General features: G+C 41.7%; 2 protein-coding genes across 8 annotated transcripts in view; one reads left to right on the plus strand and one right to left on the minus strand.

Annotated features, from left to right (window-relative positions):
• The window catches only part of Abcc9 (ATP binding cassette subfamily C member 9), a 122,974-nt gene that overhangs the window by 28,633 nt on the left and 78,763 nt on the right, over window positions 1-15,578 (plus strand). For all 7 annotated transcript variants that reach the window (XM_075982386.1, XM_075982385.1, XM_075982388.1 and 4 more), the window contains 6 exons: window positions 1,858-2,010; window positions 2,710-2,865; window positions 5,109-5,243; window positions 8,776-8,938; window positions 11,013-11,053; window positions 11,926-12,068. In XM_075982386.1, the coding sequence (XP_075838501.1) occupies window positions 1,858-2,010; window positions 2,710-2,865; window positions 5,109-5,243; window positions 8,776-8,938; window positions 11,013-11,053; window positions 11,926-12,068 (791 nt within the window). The remainder of the gene's footprint in view (window positions 1-1,857; window positions 2,011-2,709; window positions 2,866-5,108; window positions 5,244-8,775; window positions 8,939-11,012; window positions 11,054-11,925; window positions 12,069-15,578) is intronic.
• Window positions 1-15,578, minus strand: part of Slco1b3 (solute carrier organic anion transporter family member 1B3) — a 1,042,880-nt gene that overhangs the window by 18,995 nt on the left and 1,008,307 nt on the right. The window lies entirely within an intron of this gene.

Consider the following 15,578-nt stretch of genomic DNA (forward strand, 5'->3'; position numbering starts at 1 on the left):
TTAAGTAAAACTAATAATTTTCCTTTTAGAGAAAATTATATATTTATATGACTGTAACTACCCATTAAAATTATTATTCCTAAGAATTGGAGCTTATAAACATTTCACAATCACCCTTCATGAGTAATGAACTTTTTGCAAAAATTTCACATTAGTAATTTTACTTGATTTTTATAGTAATCTTTAAATAGGATGTGAGGGCACCAAGTCACTGTTTCAAAGCTCTGTGGCAACAGTATGAGCAATGTGGTTTTTAATAGTGTATACTCTTCTTTGCTGTTGTGTATGTGTTTGTGTATGTGTGCATGTGTATTTTCAGGTGAGTATGTATGTGTGTATGTGTGAGTGTATGTGTGTGTGTAGACCAGAGGTTGACATTGGGTGTTCTACTCAATCATTCTTCCACCTTAATGCTTTTCGAGACAAGCTTATCACTGAGTTTGGAGTTAGATTTGACTAAAACTGGGTGGCCACTGAGCCCTAGTGAGCCTCCTGTCTCCATTTTCCTGTCAGGAAAGGGCTTGATACCTAAGCATAAGGAACTAGGTTCTTTTATTCAGTAGCTGTGTAGAAAAATCCAGGCTTAACAGCCCACACCTGAACTGCAGGGCTAAGAGAATGGAGTCGGGGTAAGAGTGGGGGTTCACATGCCTGAACTAGGACTGGGAGAATGGAGTTGGGATAAGAGTGGAGGTTCACATGCCTGAATTAGGGCTGGGAGAATGGAGTTGGGGTAGGAGTCGAGGTTCAAATGCTGAAGACAGATGAAGAAGCCAATAGAAGTAAAAATCTTACTAATTAAAAAAAAACACTTTATTAAACCAGGTGGTGGTGTCGCACACCTTTAATCCCAGCACTCAGGAAGCAGAGGCAGGCAGATATCTTTGAGTTTGAGACCAGCCTGGTCTACAAAGCTAGTTCCAGGACAGGCATCAAAGCTACGCAGAGAAACCCTAACTCAAAGAACCAAAACCAACCAACCAGCCAAACAAATAAATACACTTTACTGAAATCCCCTCACAAATAGCAGCCTCACGTATTTAGCTCAAGTTCGTCATCTGAACAAATGCTTGCTTGCCTATTCCCTAACTCCATCCATCTCTGCAAACTTTGCTGCAGTTAGAACGGCCGTTCTGAAGCCACAAAATTTGCTTAAGGTTTTACACTTCGCCTCCAATTACATGTTCATTCACTTATTAACCACAATAAAAGGGGGAGGAGGAGACGGGGACTACGAAGGAGTTGAAACTACAAGATCTGTTTGCTTTCTAGACTCCGGCACAATACTAGATTTCAATAATAAAAGGTGGAGCCTGACTTTAGTAATGCTGTGTGCTTCATTGGCTGTAGCCATGTATTTTCCTGTCCCTATGATGGGGTCAGTCATTTTCCTTCTAAGACAAATTTTCACAAGTCACCCTTTCTTCCTGGAAGTGACTCAGGTGAAATGAATGACATGTTTTAACACTTGTCTCACTAGGCATAAATTAGGATACATGAAAACAGGAAGAAGTTAACTGTGTATAATGTTAAAGACCATGAGCAAAGGTAGTTCAGTCAGTCAATTTCTTGACTGACAAGCAGAAAAGCCGGGTGATTTATGATTGTCATGGCAACACTGGGGAAATGGAGACATGAAAGCCCCCGGGGCTCAACCCCACTCAATCTAGTTGACCTGGTAACTTCAGACCAATAAGAGAGCCTGTCTCAAGAGAGATAGATGTCTTCATTGTGAGAACATTGGGTTTTAAATTGAAAATCATGTATCCTTTAAGAAATACAAATTATGCATCTGGTAGATGGAAAAGCTAGTTTTAATTTGGTTTCTTCTTGTTTCTTCTTCTTCTCTGGGATAAGATTTCAGAGACGCTCTCATCGAAGGAATTCCTGGACAACGCCTACGTGCTGGCGGTCCTGCTCTTCCTGGCCCTTATCCTGCAAAGGACGTTTCTGCAGGCGTCCTACTATGTGACCATAGAGACTGGCATCAACCTCCGTGGGGCGCTGCTGGTATGTAGACCACAGGAACCTTTGTGTTGTGAATGCTGTGCCCTGTGTATGGGCAAGAGCACTAACAGGGAGGGAATGCCGCCACTCCATTTTGTTTGATATGATGGCAGTAAGCTTCTAGGAACTACTTCTTTAAAAATGTGTCGTATAAAATAATGGACTTTATTGTAACATTTTCTATGCACATTTCATTATTCTCTCTCTCTCTCTCTCTCTCTCTCTCACTGGTACCCTTCACCTCCTGAAAATAGCCCCTCCTATTTCTGAGTCACACTTATTCACTTACCCTCTCCAACCCCCAACCTTTGAATCTTCTCTCCCTTCCCACAGCCCCTTCCCCCTCCCTTTTCATAGACCCTCTTGGCTTCCAGGTCTGTAGCTTCTACTTTATGAAAGAAACACGAACTTAATGTGTGGGGGAGCTTTCAAAACAACACATTGAGAAAGATATTTCAAAAGTCTTGCATTTACCATCCCTTTGTCTGTTTATTCATGAACATAATGTTTAAAGTTGAGTGTAGGTTTTAATTATAATCCTAGGAAATACGAGTTCATATTTAAGAACATGATTAGTTTAAGAAGATAGAGATACTTGTAAATTTTCAAAAACTTAAAATAATTGTTTTTCTAATGGAAGTAACTAAATAGTGTTGGATTTAAGTTTGAAGATTGGCATTCATCTTTCCTTTCTCCTCGTAGGCTATGATATACAATAAAATCCTTCGGCTCTCCACTTCCAACCTATCCATGGGTGAGATGACCCTGGGACAGATCAACAACTTGGTTGCCATAGAAACCAATCAGCTCATGTGGTTCTTGTTCCTGTGTCCCAATCTGTGGGCCATGCCTGTTCAGGTAGATGGATACACATAAGACACTCATTGGAAGGGGAAATAGAACAAACAGAGATGAGAATGCTTGGCTCAGGAAGGGGTTTACTGTTCGAATGTTCTAGTGTCCTTTGGCAAGTTTTGTAGACAAGGAATATGAGACTAAGGAATGTGATCAGGTTAAAAAAGTCTGATTTGGGATTACATTGCTTAAATTCCAGTGCCTGTGTGCCCCTTGCATGCATGGCTGTTGCACCCCTCAAAGTTTGGCTTTCTTTAACTTTACAATGGATAGACTATACATATCCTCTTGGCATAACTGTGGCAGTTGTCAAGTTCAAATAAGTCACTGGGTCCAAAGCATTTGGAAAGAGGGTCTAACATTTCATAGCACCTAGTATCCACTGGCTGTTGAATTTACTGTTCACATCCACACCCAGGTTTGGATTCTTTCATTCTGTCAAACTCCCACCAGCGTTTCTGAACTAGAGTGATCACTTCAAAACATCCCATGGCTTTAACTGGGTAGTTGAAACATGACAAGCTGAAGTGCTATTTAGTTATACATTATATAAAGTAGCATTTAAGTGAGGCTTTTAAAATATGGGGTTTTCAGACCCCTGGATAAAAATGGCCAAAGAAACACTTCCAGATTTTTTTCTGGATTGCCATGTGGGGCATTTTTTATTATTTCAAAAGTCTCATCTTTAAATTGAAACTCACACTGTATCTATATTTATTAAAAGTACATAAAACAATAAAATGCAAGTTCTTAAATGTATTATTTATTGTTTGTTTTTAGTGGAAATTCAAATTCATAAAATACAAGTGTTTGAGCATAATGGAGAGCAAATATGGGCCCAGCCTCGGCTAGTTTAGCCAGCCTTAGCTATGGAGCAAGTATGGGCCCAGCCTCGGCTAGTCTAGCCAGCCTTGGCTATGGAGCAAGTATGGGAGCAGCCTTGGCTAGTTTAGCCAGCCTAGGCTACTTTAGCCAGCCTCGGCTAGTTTAGCCAGCCTTAGCTATGGAGCAAGTATGGGCCCAGCCTCGGCTAGTCTAGCCAGCCTTGGCTATGGAGCAAGTATGGGAGCAGCCTTGGCTAGTTTAGCCAGCCTAGGCTATTTTAGCCAGCCTCGGCTAGTTTAGCCAGCCTTAGCTATGGAGCAAGTTGGGAACCTCTCCCAGAAACCAAAAATAAAAAATGGATAAAAAAAGAAAAATGAATGTAATAAAGTAGCCTGAGAGTCTTTGTAATTGGTTGGTTTTGTTTGTTTTGTTTATTTGTTGGATTGGAGCTTATATATGTACTCTTAGCTGATCTTGAACCCACAGCAACCTTCCTGCCCATGGCTCCCTGTTGTCTGAGGCTTCTGTCCTTCCCGGTTCCTGCAGTCATTAAGTCCCAAAGAAATCACTCATAAGTCTGTCTACAGTAACTATAAACTGATTGGCCCATTAGCTCAGGCTTCTTATTAACTCTTAAAACTTATATTAGCCCATTATTCTTGTCTAGGTTAGCCACATGGCTCAGTACCTTATTCAGCAAGGCAGTGACATCTTGCTTGCTCTGTGGCTGGGCCAGGACTGCTGAGGAATGGGCTTCCTTTTTCTCAGAATTCTCCTGTTCTCATTGACCCGCCTCTACTTGTCTGGTTGTCCCACCTATACTTCCTGCCTCGCTACTGGCCAATCAGCATTTATTTAAAACATAATTGACAGAATACAAACAATTGTCCCACACCAGCTCCCAAGTGCTGGGGTCTAAAGGCTTGCTTCACAGGTTTGGTTAATCCTAGCTTTCTTGTCTTAAATGACTTTTGGAGACACTAAGTAGGGAACTCTGTTCCCCAACAGCCCTCCTATTCTCATGTGAAATACTGCCTGTACTTTCTTTCCACAACTTTGAAAATTTAGTACAATTCCAAGGGAACCTAGAATATCAAGGTTATGATGAGTGATAGCCTTTTCCACCGTTTAAAATCTTTTCAAGTTTACGTCTGTGTTATCTGGTCAAAAACAACACAAGGAGATTGTTTTGCAGCTTCATGTAAAAACCCAGCCTGACACCAGTTGTACAGATCGAAACACTAAAAATATATTCCCACCACTCAGCTGCACAAAGAAATCTTAGCGAAACCCAACTGTCACCACTGAGTTGATCCCCAAATAAACTTTGTATGATAATTAAGATAATTATCACTAATGGCATTCCCCCTGCGGCTGGCTCCCACAGTCCGCTCACGCTCTCTTTCTGTGCTCCCTCCCAGATCATAATGGGAGTAATCCTGCTGTACAATTTGCTTGGATCAAGTGCGCTGGTTGGTGCTGCTGTCATTGTGCTCCTTGCCCCAATTCAGTACTTCATTGCAACGAAGCTAGCCGAGGCGCAGAAGAGCACGCTGGTGAGTCACATCCTTGGAAACACGATTAGGGAACTGAGTAGTGCTGACTGATTTTTGTATTTTTATAATAGAAGAAGCCTATCCATTTCAATCTGGATAATTTAAAAATTGTATGCCTTATCCTGCCCTCCCCTCTCCTCCCCTGCCTTCTTCCTTCCTTTCCCCTCCCCCTTCCTCCCTCTTTCCCTCCTTCCCTCCCTTTTTCTCTCCCTCCCTCTCTTCCTTTCTCCCTTCTTCCTTCTTTCCTTCCTTCCTTTCTTCTCTATGCAACCCTGGCTGTCCTGAATTTTGCTATGTAGACCAGACTGGCCTGAATTGACAGAGCTCTGCCTGTTTCTGACTCCTGAGTGTTGGGATTAAGGCGTTACAATTAATGCAATTCCTGGCCTCATTTGTATTCTTGGGGAGGGAATATGTATTTTTATTACTGCAAAAATACTTAAAATTGGTATCTATTCATTCTACATAGCAAATTTCATAGAAGCATTTAGTATATGTTGAATGTATTCTATCTGTATCACCCACAACCCCTCTTTTTCCCCCATTAAACTCATTTGTTTTGCTAGACAGTTCCCACATCACTTCCATGTTATAAATACGTGGATGAATTTATGTATCTGTGTAAAACCTAGGACTCACAGTTGACGGAAAACGTGATCTTTGTCATTTTGAGTCTGATCTAATTTTCTTGTCTTGAGGATCTCCAGTTGCACCCTGTCCTGAAAAGAGCATAATTTTGTTCTCCTTCATGGCGGACTCAAACCCACTGTGTGTGCATGCACTTTTTTTAAAAATCCATTTCCCTGATGGTGGGCACTTCACTCGGTTCCAAAACTCAGCTACCGTGACTGGTGCCGTATTGACATGGATATGCCAGTCTCTAGTGTGTCCACGTGGAGCCACGAGGGGCAGGATTGAGGGGTGGTGTAGCCGGGCCATGTGGTAGATATAGCTCCAGTCTTTTTGAAGAATTTCCACACTGATTTCTGTAGAGGCTGGGCAAGAACAACTCACAAAAGTGGGCCGGAAACTTGAGACTTGACTGTGCTAGTCTCGCACTTTGAGAGTCACAGGGGGCAAGGATTTTGGCCTTGTTTGGTTTTATTTTGCTTTTTTCTTTTGAGACAGGTTCTCACTCTGTAGCTCTGGCTGTCTTGGAATCCTCTATGTAGATTGGGTTGGCCTTGAACTCACAAAGATCTGCCTGCCTCTGTCTCTCCAGTGCTGCAATTAGACGCGTGCACCATCACTCCTGGATGGGTCTTTTTTTGCTGCTGTTGTTATTTCATGATGTTTTTTATTTAAAAATTTTTAAATATTACGTACTAGCCCTAGTTCCCTCTCTCTCCCCTTCTCCCACCCCAGCTTCCCCCATAACACCCCTATCTACTCCTCAGAGGGGATAAGGCCCACGTGGGGAGTCAACGAAGTCTGGTATACCAAGTTGAGGCAGGACTGGCTGGCTCTTTTTAAAAATAAAGCATACTTTGAGGCTACTGGGTGCCAGTTAAGACAAGGAAGAATGAACCAAGCAGAGGTCACAGATCAGATTTGGTACATTTGAGGTTAAAGTCCCTCCAATGGTGACCTATCAGTGACAGCCAATCCTACTGAGCGAATTCACAGTCATGTTGGCGGCGGGGGGTGGGGGGCAGGCCAATTATTGACCTTTTCTGGCTTGAATTTACCATGAATTTATTTTACAAGGAATTAATCATCTTTGTTCACCAACTGAACCTCACAAGAAAAGTATGTCAGCTATTAATAATTGGGCTGCTTTTTTTTTTGACCCGTAACCTCAAAACTGTTATCAAAATATCTTAATCTGATATCATTCTAAGGCTTTGTTTCAGTGCCCAACATTAAGATTTAAAGAATTTAAGATAACTGAGTTACTGGGAATTAATTGTTTTTCTTAATCATTAGCCTAAGCCACAGTTTATATGGCTCCTTAATAGAAACTCGTGTGTTCTTGCTGTGTGACACTTCCTTGTTCTATTTTTTATCCTCTGCAGCCTCTGTTTTATCAGAGGCAGGGACAACATTTTACCTATGTTAATTTTTCCACTAAACTAACCTCTATAATGATCCCTTACTATATTTATTTAGTAAAGCCCCTCACTCATCAAAGGCCTATCTAAACTAACACTATTATTATATAAACTCATTGTTTCAGTTAAACAGTACAGTTTAGGGGGAAATCATCATCATAATATTCCTTAGGTAAAATGGCCCAGTAGAATGGGATGTTTCCATTAGATAAACACACTACATTACAGGCAGTGGGGATCTCCCCACACGCATTCACAGATATCGGAGGAAGATGGCAAAGGCAAGCATGTGAAGGCACAGCAGAAGCCAGACATTCTGGGGACTGTGGTCTTGGGACCTTGCCTATTCAAGATTCACCTACCAGGGTTTTATTTCCTGGTGGGCAAATTCCCTGAAGTCAACTGCCATCTGCTGCTCCGCTACCCTGGCCACTAGTACAAACCACCCATCTTCACTTCACACTTGTTCTTCTGTGGTGGTGTTGAGGGGAGACCGCAGCCAACTGGAGCCATTGCACAATCAGTGCTAACACTTATACTTAGGTGCAGCTGTTACTCAAGGACACAGTGGGAATCTGAAGAACTAGCTTTCGTACACACTAAAGAAATAGAGATGGATGTGCCTCTAGACGGACAGATATTTTGGAGTTATCTCCTTGGTCAGTTCTTCATTTTAAAGCTGAGGAAACTTCTTGCTTTGACAACATACATGCTAAAGCTGGAATGGTTCAGAGAGTGTGTGCATGGCCCCTGGACGTGGATGACACAAACTGAAGAAGCAGGCCATATTTTGTGTGCATTTATGTGTGTGTGTCCATTTGTGTGTGTCCATGTGTATGTGTGAGTGGCGTGTATATATATATATATATATATGTGTGTGTGTGTGTGTGTGTGTGTGTGTGTGACTGTATGTATGTGTGTATGTATGTGCTTATGCAGGTGCATGTGTAATGTACCTGTGTATGCTTGTGTGTGCACATGTGCAATGCATCAATGTGTATGTGTGAATGTGTGCGCATGTGTATGTATGTGCATATGTGTGTGTGCATGCATATGTGTATATATGCATATATGTGTGTGTCACAATACTAGGGAATTCTATCAGGAGAGGAGGGTATTTTATAGGAGAGAAGGTAGAGAGGGCAGTGAAATACATGTGGTAGGAAAGCAGAAAGTGGGATTGGTTGGGAGAGGAATGGGATCTGTTTGCAGAGGAGAGAGGACGTAAGGAGGGGAATAAACAGGAACACAGTATGACACATTTGGATGAAGAGTCCACGACAAAATCCATTACTTCAATATCAGAATGAATGGAGCAGAGATTGTGGCACTGGACTGAACAAAGCCTGGGACTTTCTGGTGTGATTAGCTGGAGAGCTACTCAGAACCAAGGCCTCCCAAGGGCCTGAGCATCTCTGGGTCCCGCCCACTTAGTGTAATTGGCTGCATCTTGCACCAAAGTTTCTTCCTTTGTCTTATAGGATTATTCCACGGAGAGGCTGAAAAAGACCAATGAGATACTGAAAGGCATCAAGCTCCTTAAGCTCTATGCCTGGGAGCACATTTTCTGCAAAAGTGTGAAGGAGACAAGAATGAAGGAACTCTCCAGCCTCAAAACCTTCGCGCTCTACACATCCCTCTCCAGTGAGTCATCACCGCTCTCTGAGTGGCCAAGATGTACATAGTGTTGTGTCTGACTTATGAGCAGTGAAATGTGCTAGTCCTCAAAGGAAGCCCATCGCTGTCTATACATATTTACCCACTCTCCACTGGTCCACACGACACTCTTTACACTAAGAAGAAAAAGCACAAGGCTAATGTCTGGGAGACCCGAGTCTGGCTCTTTGCAAGTTGTTTTGGCTGTGATACATCACATACTGAAATCCTTGGTACTTTTGTAAACTTTATTTTAAATTGTTGATGTGTGGAGGCATGCGCCTTTTCAGCACATGTATGGAGGCCAGAGGACAGCTTCATGGGGTGAGTTCTCTTCTTCCACATTTATGTGGATGCCAGGAATAGAACTCGGGTTGCTAGCCTTGTGCAGCAAGCACTTTTACCTGCTGAACTCTCACCCGGTCCTATGAAAAAGGTAATGATGTCAGGTGGTAGCTCCAGCTGAGAACTCTCATCAGTTACAGTTACGTCAGCTAGCTCAGTAAAACGGGAGCTATTTCTGAAGTTGATTTGACGATCTTGCTAACGTCCATCTCTAAATCATTTCAAAGCTCCCACTCTTGCCTACATTATCTGTTTTGGAGGGAGCTTCTCATAGGCTTTCCAGAAGAGTAAATGAAGGAGGAGAAACGCGTCAAGTGAAAGAAGTCAGACTTTATGGCCTCGCCATCTGCTTCCCTAGTGTGTTCTTGAGAAGGTTTACATACTGTTCCCATCTTCAGTACAAACTCAGAGTTGTCCAGAATAATGGGTTTACATTAGTGTAGTTTATACATGCTTAGTCAAATGTATTACTTGACTTGATTTGTGCATTGTTTTGTTCTCAAAAGTCATTAATGACTTAGAAATTGGAAGGTTTATGCATTGTTTTCTCTTGAACCATAAATGAGTTTAGATCATTGTGATGTTATTTGCTTCTGCTTTGAAATGGAATTATAGTCAACATTGAGGGCACATTCTATTTTGGGTGTCATGAGAAGTCTTTATACTCATTGGGTCTTGTATCTATATGACAATGATGCAAGATTTTGATAAAGCCCTGTGGTTTCCAAGAAGGATCCTAACGAACCATCTATCTGGCTTTACTATGACTCAAACACTAATATTTTTGGTGGCATATGGCCATAGCCCCAGCCGTTGGGAACCTAGGGCCGAAAGATTGCCTTGACGGTCAAGTCAGCCTGGGCTACATAGTGAATTCAAGTCCAGCCTCAGCTATAAAGTGACACCATGTCAATAAACAAAAGCAAAAATAAAAACAGGGCCTGAAGTTAAAAGCATTTACTGCTTTTGCAGAGGACCTGGTTTCGATTCCCAGCACCCACTGTGGCAGCTTACAACCAAGCATCTGTAGCGCTAACTCCAGAGAATCTGATGCCCTCTTCTGGCCTCCTCAGTCAGCTGCACACATATAATGCACATACTATGTACTCAGGCACAAGTACATAGGCATAAATTAAAAATAAACCAATCCATCTTTAAACAAAACAAGAAAAAAAAGGAAGAAGAGAAACATACTACACTAAACCCCTTTAGAGTTTTTGTCTAAAATTCTGAGTTGCCCCAGTCTTGACCCTGTGTTTATGGTTTAAGTAGGGGTGAAGAAATAAAATTATTTATTAACTGAAAGGTCTAAAAGTGAAAGCTAATAACCCCTATTGGACCCTGAGCATAAAGTAATGTCAAATTCTCATTTTTCATCTGCATAATAACCAAGTTTAAGTAGACCTAATAAACTCTAACCTGTACATGCTCTCAAAATACACATTTTAAAAATTCTAACAATTTGCCTCATCAAAGGATCCTTTTATCTGAATTCTGTTGCTTAGAGCTTTCTGGGTAAAATGTGTATGTGAGGGCTCACATAACCAGAGATGAGGAGAAAGCACCTGGGGAATATTGGCGAGTCCAGACAGAATGCTGCTAACATACTCTCCATTCTTGTCTTCATGGAGCATTAAAGTAATAGTGGATGATTAATTTAAGTGGGGAAAACGTTTGCACAGCGCACTGAAATAACACATTTGATTTCTTCCCGCAGTCTTCATGAATGCAGCAATTCCCATCGCGGCTGTTCTTGCAGTAAGACACTTTTTCTTGCTTTTAGATCAGTGCTCATGAATGACATCTCAGAGAAAATGTGTGGGTGGCCATGGCTGTTACTTCCCACATCACTTCCTTCTCTGTAGTTTCCAGTCCAATGGTTCTAGTCCAGGATTACTCAGCCCCAACAGCACGATACTTTGGCTTGGACAGTTCTTTGCTGTAAGGAGATATCCCTAGCATTTGTATAAACAGTGGTGTCCCTGGCTTCAAATTTACTAGATGTCAGTACCTTGCCCAACCATGGCAATAAAACCTATTCCCAAATGTGGGTGAATGTGATTAAAACTAACAGTGGTTGGAAAGTATCCATCTTCATTACAGTGGCCTGGTCTCATAATTCTTATAACAAAATGGTTCACATTAGCAATAAGGATGTGTTAAATAATTACATTCTATTTCTCTATATAGTGTTTAAAGATGAGAATAAGTCTTCACTGGACTGTGGCATTGGAGTTTTAGTACAGTAGAGACCTTTAAATGCTAGACCACTCTCTTTGCTTAGAATAGCGACTCTGAGTTGCTTGGAAAGCATCTGGCTGGGTGTTGGGGACTTGAAGTTCTCTGTTCAGTTTATTCCTCCATAGACAGTAATTTGAGAGAAGTCACTATCCTGTTCTACAAATAGACTGTCTTGTCTGTCTTGCAAGTTTACTGCTAGGATTATGTGCAGATCACTGTGTCTTTACCTATGGCTAATATTGTCTCAGTCATGAATTTGGAGTCAATATTTTTCATGGTTCCAATGGACATGCCAGCACAGTAGAGCATGCTGGGATAGACTAGTTGAACGTCTGTGTGTGTCACTTTCTCCAGGACTTTCTAATAAGCCTTTTTGTATGTATGTGCAGACGTTTGTGACGCATGCGTATGCCAGCGGAAACAACCTGAAGCCTGCAGAGGCCTTTGCCTCCCTGTCTCTCTTCCATATCCTGGTCACACCCCTCTTCCTGCTGTCCACAGTGGTCAGATTTGCGGTCAAAGCCATCATCAGGTATGCACTGAACTGTCTGGGTCTCTTTGCTTATTGATGGTGTGAATAATATGTGTCCTTGCTGGTGAACTTGCAGAAGTACAAAAGGAACCTTAAAGATGATTTCCACTGTTAGAAATTGAGTATGTTAATGTTCAGTGTTTTAGTTCATATGGAGCTGTTGTAGATTTTTGGCTCCTTAGTTTTCTCCTTTTTATTATTATACTTTTTTGTTATTTGAAACAATTTTTAAATTTAAATTATTTTTATCATATTCTTTACCTTCCCTAAGTCCTTCCAGATCTTTCCCTGACCTAACTATAAGTTCTTCCTAAAAAACAAACCGAAGTCCAATACAATAAGAAAAACAAAAACAAAAAAACAATAATAAAACCACACCAAAAAGCACCAAATTGTATCCAAATAAACCACACACATATATACACACACACACACACACACACACACACACACACACACACACACAAAACAAGAAACAAAAACCCATGGAGGCCACTATATGTTGGTCAACTGCTCCTGAACATGAGGCTATTCATAGAGTGGTTGATACACACAGTGTCATACTGTTGGAGAAAACTGATTTTACCTTTCTTAGTAGGTACAAGTGACAGTTCAGTTGTGGGCCTTTACCCCGTGGATAAGTTTTCATTCATTCATTTATTTTTAAAAATATAACAAAATAAAATATAAGATAAAACAAAAACTATCACCTTGAAGTTGGATAAGACAAACCAACTGAAAGAAAAGAACCCAAGAGAAGGCAAAAGAATCAGAGACACACTCATTCACACACTCAGGAGTCCCATAAAAACCCTAAACTAGAAGCCATAATATGTACACAGACGACCTGGTGCAGACCCGTGCAGCCTTGCGCTTGCTGCTTCAGTCTCCGAGTGATTTTGAGCTTGGCTCATGTTGATTTAGAGGGCCGTGATCTCCTGGTGTCCTCCATCCCCTCTGAGACTTACAGTCCTCATACATCCTTCTCCCCAGGGTTCCCTGGACTCTGAGGGGAGGGAGTTGGTGGAGACATTCCATTTGGGACTGAGTGTTCCGAGGTTTCCCACTCTCTGAATAATGTCTGGCAGTGCGTTTGTATATTTGTTCCCATCTGCTGCAGGAGAACCTTTCTGGCCATGCCACAGTCGTTCCTTAGAAGCAGTCTGATTTATTGAACAATTGGCCTTCTACTGGGCATTTAGACTGTCTTTCTTCCCCCACCCCCACATGCTTGATATCAAGGCAAACTCTCCCATTTATCTCTGCAGTCTTCTTTGGTGGTTGCTTCGGTCAGATTTCTCTAAGCGATGGTGCTAGTTTTGGTGGTATCTTAAAGGTTCTTGATGAAGATGGCAAACATGCTTTTCATCAAATTGACATAGGTCAAAGCTTGCATGTATATTTAATGTCTATGATGTGGTCATCATGTTTCGTGGAAGCTTCACCGACTGTAAGTGTACCGGCAGGGATGGAATATTTTTGAATCAACAGAGTATGCTGTATGGATTTTAGTTAAATTGGCCAAAAAGAAAAGTAATAAGGCCAGTTCCTACTTTTTGAAAATAGAAAGACTTGAAACTTTTCTCTTTTAAGTAGGCTTCAGGTCAGGGGAGACTTTGTCTTGGTTATAATTTCCCATAACGAACAGCTACAAAAGTAGGTGTCATAAGATGGTGGCCATTTCCCGTTTCTTCCATTAGTACCACACACACACAGCTACGTTGACAAGACAGCTCGTGCCGTCTGTGTCTCCACCTGCTGTTCTCAACCATATTATAAACAAGCCAGTCTGGAAGTCATACGTTACTCTCACTTCGCAATCTTTATATGCCTTATAGAATCTTTGCATTTACTGCAAATGGCTTCTGTCGCGTTTATATATGACCTTTGAAAGATATGTCTACATGTTTGAACCCTGAAGAGAATATGAGCCCTTAAGGGTGCATTCCACCATCAACAGCAATGTAGAACATTTCAAAATCAAACAATTTCCACAAGGCACATACATGACTGAGAAACCTAGCATTTGATGTTAGTGCATTGGTTGTAGGCAACGCTTTATAGCGACTTGCCAGTGACTAAATACCAGGTAACAATTCAATGCAGATGAGCTATTCTGAAAAGCGGCAGGTTATGAGGGGGTGGGTGGAGGAGATGTAATCCTAAGAGAGTTTCAGTCTTCTCTGAGCCAGGCTCTCAGTAACTGTTCCAGAGCTGCTGGGCTTTGGAGCTCCGACCCTCTGACCTCGGCTACCCTCGTTTCTTTTTCCATTGTTCTGCCTTTGGATGGCTTACATAGATAGACTGTAGCTCGAAGTCAGCCTTCCAAATTAGGCAGCACTCTGGAAGGGAAGCCACTTCAAACAATAAAATTGATAAATAGCCAGCGTCTGCTATTTTGGTCCCTATTTTCATTTTCTCCATTTAACGGCCGTCCCTTCCATGGTTGCAGTCTTAATTAACTGAAACTTGACTTTGCACTAGAAGTCGAAATAAAAAGCAGTCTATAACTCATAACATATCATGCTTTTGAAATAAGGAGCTTGCCAAGCATTAAAAGGACTTTGACAGTTGATTTGAAAAAGATGAAAGGGGCCCTTCCTCAAATCTAGCATTACAATCCTGCAAGTAAATCTTAGTGCGGTGGAAGGTGGTAATGCCCTCTGTGGATTTCTCATCACCCTCTACCTTTATCCCTCCTGGGGAAAAGGCATTCGCCAGTTTGATAAAGCCCAGTGTACTTTCAGGGCCCCCAGCCAGCTTCCCCAAGCCACAAGCCAAACAGAATGTTCTTCTAAAAGCTCACTTCTCTAAAATGACATTCAGCGTTGATTTGCAAAGACATCCTGCAAAGACGGTGGGTCAACAGAAGTGGCCAGACTTTTTTCCCACTGGGTTCTGGTTCTGGGAACCCAAAAAAGTATTTTCCCAGTGTTGACTGGCCTCTGCATTTTGCTTCAGTGCCTGGGAACCCGTGACCAATCTCAAATGCCAGTTGGCTTGCAGTGAGCTGAGCCGCCTGTTTATAGCGGGAGACTTTGGTCAGCTGATTTTGAAATCTCCTCTTCAGGACTCTAGAAGTCACAAGTTCTTTACTGGATTCTTAAATATATTAAGACACTTGGTGGATTGGAATGGGTTGAACTTCTGCTATGTATGCATGAGAGAAAATGAGAAACCTCTTCACTGGAGGAATATGCAAGGCCGTATAGAATTCCCAGCTCCAGGACAAGTCCCACACTTTCTTTTGAAAGAGTTGTTATCAATATCCAGGTAGCCTTGTTATGTTCATTGGGTAGATCATGTTCACATGCACACATGCAATGTTCCTGTTAGTATGTTTATAACAAAATGGAACATGGAGGCACATGTGACCCAGGTTGTCTTGGCACAGCGTCTAACATCCCACCCTGTTTGCGTTTCACTTTCAGTGTTACAAAACAGACTAAAGAAATGTCACTTGCTATTTCAAATTTGACTCTAGTTCCAGGGGATCCAACATCTTCTTCT

Source organism: Microtus pennsylvanicus, chromosome 8 (genome assembly GCF_037038515.1).
Source record: "Microtus pennsylvanicus isolate mMicPen1 chromosome 8, mMicPen1.hap1, whole genome shotgun sequence".
In the NCBI taxonomy this organism is placed as follows: domain Eukaryota; kingdom Metazoa; phylum Chordata; class Mammalia; order Rodentia; family Cricetidae; genus Microtus; species Microtus pennsylvanicus.